At 37.3% G+C, this 6,554-nt stretch overlaps 1 protein-coding gene across 9 annotated transcripts in view; it reads left to right on the top strand.

Moving 5' to 3' along the window:
* The window catches only part of LOC113208146 (RNA-binding protein Musashi homolog Rbp6-like), a 234,202-nt gene extending 230,152 nt beyond the window's left edge, over positions 1–4,050 (top strand). For all 9 annotated transcript variants that reach the window (XM_052265509.1, XM_052265497.1, XM_052265526.1 and 6 more), the window contains 3 exons: positions 1–85; positions 512–736; positions 842–4,050. The exon at positions 1–85 is cut by the window's left edge and continues 453 nt beyond it. In XM_052265509.1, the coding sequence (XP_052121469.1) occupies positions 1–85; positions 512–736; positions 842–1,411 (880 nt within the window). In that variant the 3' untranslated portion in view covers positions 1,412–4,050. The remainder of the gene's footprint in view (positions 86–511; positions 737–841) is intronic.
* The last annotated feature ends 2,504 nt before the right edge of the window (positions 4,051–6,554 follow it).

Here is a 6,554-nt window from a genome sequence, read left to right as displayed (position 1 = left end):
GACCTCGTCGGAGAGGCTAAAGGAATACTTTGGAATGTTCGGCACCGTCACAGACGTTCTTATCATGAAGGACCCCATGACACAGGTTTGTCTCTCAAAACGCAGCAACGCAGCACTATTTTTGCTGAATTTTTCATCGACTCTCTTTGCATTTGAAGTTCATTGGAACAGCCACGACTTTTTACAGAGTGTGACGTGTTAAAGTTCTCTCCCTATACAAACACTATTTTCTTTTCTGACATGTGAATCACATGCTCTCCAATCTGAAGTGGAGAACTGTTGTACAGTTGTAAGCGGCAAACTAAAACGTTTCGCAGGTACTACTGCTAAAAAAAAAAAAACATGTTCACTAAGAACTGCAGAATGTTGTAGTTCACTACTTACAACTTCAGAGCAGTTCTTCACTGAAATTTCCCAAGTTTCTCTTGATTTGTTCTGCTTAATGTTGGCGTTTTATTCTTAATGTCACTTTATTTTCAGTCTTTTATAAATGTTCCTTTTCCTTTTTCAGAGAAATCGTGGCTTTGGATTTATCACATTTCAAGATGCCGACACAGTTGAGAAGGTCCTAAAGGTTCCAGTGCATACCCTCGATGGGAAGAAGATTGACCCCAAACATGCAACTCCTAAAAACAGAGGACGAGTTGCCAATCGTACCAAGAAAATCTTTGTTGGAGGAGTTAGTCAAGACACAACAACCGAGGAAGTGAAAGCATACTTCAACCAATTTGGAAAGGTATTCTATAGGTCTTATTTTAACTGCACTACAAATGCATTTGTTTATTTTTGCTCTTGACTTTGTTTCACTCCATGTTAATGTTGTTCATCGCTCTGCTTCCAGGTGGAGGAAACAGTTATGCTAATGGACCAGCATACAAAGCGACACCGTGGCTTCGGCTTCGTGACATTTGAGCAGGAGGACGTGGTGGACCGGGTATGTGAAATCCACTTCCACACCATCAAGAATAAGAAGGTCGAGTGTAAAAAGGCTCAGCCGAAGGAGTCAGTGGCTGCTGCCAACCTGGGCGTCAACGGCCTGCTCTTAGGCAAGAGGATGTTGATGCGGGTTGGCCCCACGGCTGCACCTACAGCTGCCACCCAGCTGGCTGCTGTGCAGGCTCAAGCCGCGGCTCATGCGCAGGTGGCGGCGAACCAGCTGGCCGCTCAGGCGCAGGCCCAGGCCGGCTACGGCAAGCTGTTCAGCGCCTACCCCTTGGCGTCGTACCGTTATTCACCCTACCCCCTGCAGGCGATGCCTTCAGCGAACCCCACCCAGGCTGCTACCCCAGCCGCCCCACCTGTACCCGCCCCTGCCAACCCTTACCAAGGCTACTCACTCACAAATGTGGACATGTCAAGCTTCCAGGGTGTAGACTGGAGCTCAATGTATGGTATGGGCATGTACGTGTAGGAGATCACGTAGAGAGGATGGGGAAGGGAAGGGTTGGGGGAAGCAATAATTGGCAATAACCAGTATTATCACGTAATGGTACTTGCATCTTCCAAGTTTTTGAAGTTTTTTTTCATCCCCTTTCGTTTTTGTTTCCTTACATTTCATACAGTTAGTTTTTCCTCTAAGTAAGGATATATTTCTCATTGCGTAGGAAAAATACCCATTGTAAACCTGTAAATTTAAGCATAAGGAATATTCTTTAGAAAAAGCAAATTTAAATTCATATTTTCTTCTGAGTCTTTTCTTAACTTTTCAGTTTTTGAAAGTGATACCTGTTTATCTATGGCTAACTTTTTCTCTATGTATTGATTCCCCATTTGAGTATATATTGTTCTGTCAGTCTGTTGCTTTGAAGAAAGCAAACGCAGTTAAAAGTTGACAAAGCTTCAATGCTGCTCCCAGTGTTTGTCTGTGAACTCTTTCCAAAATAACAATATGTTGTATATTGTGCCGAATTTTAAGCCTTCAAAATTTTTTCAAGATACTGCTGTGCTTTTTCATCTAATATTTCATGTCATGGTTAATTGTTGTGTGTAAATTGGGTGCCATATGAAAATGATTAGTGAGCATTGTTATGAGAGTATTATCAAGAAAATGTTTCTTGGATCTCAAAGATAGCATACCTAGGTGTCAAGTTCCGTTAGTAATCGTACAGTATCCTAGTGTTTATTCAATGGGATGTACAGAGGGGCTTGTTGTCTAGTCATTAGCCTTATGAGGCTACCCAATCCCTCTGTACTGCCCCTGCTAAGACTGACAACAACAGACACTTGATGTTTTTCTCAGTGGCGTCACATTCAGGATATTTCAACTATGGTTACAGCATATTTTAAGGGATCCAGTTTTCATTATGTTCCCTCTCGAGTAGAAAAAAAAAATCTCTGGTTAATGACATTCCATAGCAGTCATAAAGGGGGAGGGGAAAGACGCCTATAGTTTGAAAAGGCTCCTCATCAGGCCATTTTGACTTGTTTATGAAACAATTCTATTTGAACATGTTCTTAATTAATATTCATGATTGGTCATAATTTGCTGGTCATTTTTGCTCTCCTCCCCTTTTGTTTATTTTGTCTTTAGGGTTGTGTTCAATTATTTATATGGTTTTACCTGCGGTTCAACCAAGACCATTTGTTTTGTTACTATTTATGATTAGATTAGTTCTCCGCATGATATTTATCTCCAATATGTGGACATGAGCATTGGAGTTCAATCCTTATCTGTAAAGATTTAAAAAAATCCACGTAAGCTGTGATCATAAGTATTTTATTTTGTTTTAAAAGTTAAAGAAGTACAAATTGGCAAGTGTTCTTATTTATTTCTTTTTTTTTTCCTTTTAAAACCCTCTACTAAAGAGGTATGCTGGCTAGTTACTTAATTTATTTCTTTTCCCACTCAGCAATCTTTGTGAGATTTTTTCCCCAGTGAAATTGCTGATGTATGTAATTATTAGGTCATGATCCTCTGTTTTTGTGTTGGATGTTTATGACCAATACCAGTGTTCTCTTCTTTTAGCCCTTAAACACTAATGGGCAGACTATTTTATTAAATAGTTTGAGGTGTTTTCCTTAGCTTTGCTATCTCTTCATTATACCTACTTGTGCATTTGTCTTGCACCCAATTTTGATGGATATGTGTGCAGGCATCTCTTTTCTGAACTACTTCAGATCAATTGTTATTCATTGATAGTCATTTTGTATTAGGTATATAAGTCAAAGAAGGTCATTGAAGTATTAGGAAGACATAATGATACAATACTCTTTCTGATACCAATAGTAGTGCTAGCACCATTCTCTGCAAAACCTTCAAACTTTGAATCTATTTATTGAAACTTCTTGATAGAGCTATTTGAGTGGATGGAAAATGGATAGGAGAGGCGAAACAAACTTTCTGCTTTATATTATTTCAAGTGTGCTAGGCTTAAGGTAAGATGCTTTTTCTTGTACTTAACACACTATAGTGTGAATGTATATTAATTCCAAAGAGGGTTTTAGCAGAGAATTTCCATGAGTGATGTGGTAATCAGTTCCCAACCACCCGTATTATGCCACACTCTGAAAACAAAAACTTTACACTGAAAGCTTTAAAGTTTGAATCATTGTACCCTTGGGTTATTGTCTCTGTATTCATTTTCCTTGTTCATTTTCCCATTTGTATGTGGGTGACAATATACTATAAACAATATTGAACAGCAATAAGTGTTTGAAAAAGATCGCAGATGTGAAAACCCTCTATTTTTGTATTTAATTCAAGATAAGCGAATAAAGTTTGTCTTATTTCTTTAATGCTCTTGTGGTGTTAACTTGCACCGGTAATGATTATTCTGAAGTTGGTGCAGACAATGTTTTGTCTTATCAATTTGCCATTCGGCCTTCTCCCATGACTGTTTTTAGTTTAGCTCCAATATTTGGTGGTTTGTTGGATTTTAAGGTTGTAGAGATAAATTACACCTGATAAATAGTTACTTTAGAGTTAGATGTTCTTTTGTAGTTATGTGTGTAGAAATAGGCTGGTGCTGGATGGCTCGGACATTTGCCATCTAGCTGAGGAAAATTATGCACATGTAGATGGTTTCAAAATAAATGTAGTTTGAGTAGAAATGCTTGATGGTAATATTTATTACATTTATTTCCTACTTGCTTGTTTGGCCTAGCCTGGGGTTTAAGGTGGCTGCTGGTGCTGTAAGTAACAAAAGCTTACTCTGTTTATATCCAGGAATGAGGTTGCAGATTGGTTATTTGTCTTTCTTTCATTATCTTGATTTCTTCATCTTTCTTACTACACTAAGGGGTGTGTGTCTTTATTTTCACTATTTTTCAATGAAATGCCTGCACCCCCTTATGTACTAATCTGCATTTTCATATCTGTTTATCAACCCCAACAATTGAGTGTTCTAGTTTGGTTTGGCAGAATTCTGGCTTTCTCCTTGTGTGACTAATTCACCTGCACTCCTAGTCACCTCAAGATAAGCTTATTTGATGGCTAAATTGTATGCACAAAGTGCTTTTCCATAGTCAGAAATATGTACTTGCAAATCTGTAAAGTCAAAGCTTGTCTTGATGTGACTAAGAGCCGTGAATAAATTCTTATAAGTTAATATCTAACATGCACATACGTATATATATATATAAATACAGTAAATATATATATTGTTGAGTAGTGTTTGGTTCATTAAATGTCATCATAGCATCTTGGCATAGGTTGATTTGGATATGTTACCAAATACCTCAAGTGCCACAACCTCATCTATGATCAATTTTCTTTAAATTCTGCAATTTTGTGAACACTATCAGTCATATTTCCTCCTTTTTGTCTGATGTTCTTTTGAATATTGTTGAATTCAAATACTCAATGTTGATGGACTTGTGTAAATTTGCTCTTCCCTGTAGAGATTTTATAAATTTTCATTGAAGTTCTGTTAATTGATCAAACATCGAGGTTGGTAATCCCTACTTTGACACTTCCTCTTTTGTCCTCTCAGTTTCATCTACTTTCTTTTAACTCTTATGACTATTTGACCCACCCATTCTGATCATTTCGACTGTGTGTTTCAAATATTCCATGGAATGCCCAAATTTATATTGTACAAAATATCTAAAGGTCATGTGTTATAACTCTTGGGTTCCTTTGCAACCTAGACTTGCTGAATGGTGTTTTGGAATAAAAGTGCATTCTTCAGAAGTGGGTAAATTAAACCAGTCCTCCTTAACTTCAAATATGAGGCACCATGCTTGAATTCACTTTTCACAGTTTTGAATCAAAATATCATTCTTTCAAGTCTCACAAGTGGCTTGAGCTTGCTATGTCACAACATTTTCGTTATAATTTTCTTAAACAAGTGAATGTAATGTACATAAGTGACAAACAGCTCCAAATTTTGGAACTCTGTGCACATTTCACATTTCCTGTAGAGCCTCGTGCAGGTACCTAGCTCGTGGCAAGTATGGTATGGTGGAAGGTGTCATTTGGTGCCATGAGGTGCAAGACCGTAGAAACATGTTGCATCGCTTTCACAAGGCTAGTGGATTTCTTTGCACTCACAGCCAGGCAGGTGTGTGAGAGAAAGATTGATCATTTTATTTTTATAAACTGGGTGTAGGGGTGTGAAAAAATGGTATGGAATTAATGTTGCAGGGTGTTGGGTTCTAAGAGGCATTTTTGTTCAAAAAGTTAGTACTTACAACAGTTTGAATCTAAATCTAATAAGAATTTCCGGAGTAATTTTCATCAGGCTTCCGCTCTATCTACATGATCACACCTCTATAATTAACAAAACAACGCCTATCTTAGTATTGTTTCTTGTTGTAGTTGTATTGGTGTATGGTGTGATTTCTTTTTTTTTTAATTTGAGTGCTAACATATTTGGTGCTTTGTTTTTACTAAAAGCAATTGAACTGAGTTTTATTTGCCACATTGTGTGAGAGACTAGAGTATTTTCGATTTATGACAATTCAGTTCGTATTCAGCACCTAGTTTTCATTCTGTGTGTTAGTTTTACTCTTGCTAATCTGATTGTGGTGGTGGTGGTGGTATTCCCAGTAGAAGAGATTTGTTTCAAATTCTCACGTTGACATCGATTATTCGTCTCAATTTAACTTGTCACTGTGATGTCTTCCCTTTCATTAATATTGACAAACTTCTGATTCACAATGGCAATTCATCGTGTGATGTGTCACTGTGACATGTTTTCTTCTATATTTGAGGTTGACAAAAATTTGACATCACTGGGATATCACAGCAATATCAATTTTTTTCCAATATTAATGGAAGTAAAGACGTCTCAGTGACAAGATATAGTGTATTGTGACAAATAATTGATGTAAATGTCAGGATTTGTGACAATTTTTTGCTACTGGGAATTTAGAGTAGCATATCAGTGGAAGACTACTTTCATTTGGAGATTTCCTTACTCCCTCCATTCAATCCAATTTGTGTGTTTGACAATGCATGATTCCCTTTATTCGATAGATGTGTTATCTGATTAGTATCGAAGTATCTCTGAAAAACGACCATTAGCTAAAAGTATTATCCAAACCTTCTCAAATACTCATGTATTTTCAAGCAAATTTGTTTTGCTTGAAAGCAAATTTTATCAGCACAGAAG

Source organism: Frankliniella occidentalis, unplaced genomic scaffold (assembly GCF_000697945.3).
Source record: "Frankliniella occidentalis isolate FOCC.00 unplaced genomic scaffold, Focc_3.1 Scaffold2, whole genome shotgun sequence".
NCBI lineage: Eukaryota > Metazoa > Arthropoda > Insecta > Thysanoptera > Thripidae > Frankliniella > Frankliniella occidentalis.
Note: the sequence above shows the minus strand (reverse complement) of the source record. Positions and strands in the feature narration are given on the sequence as shown.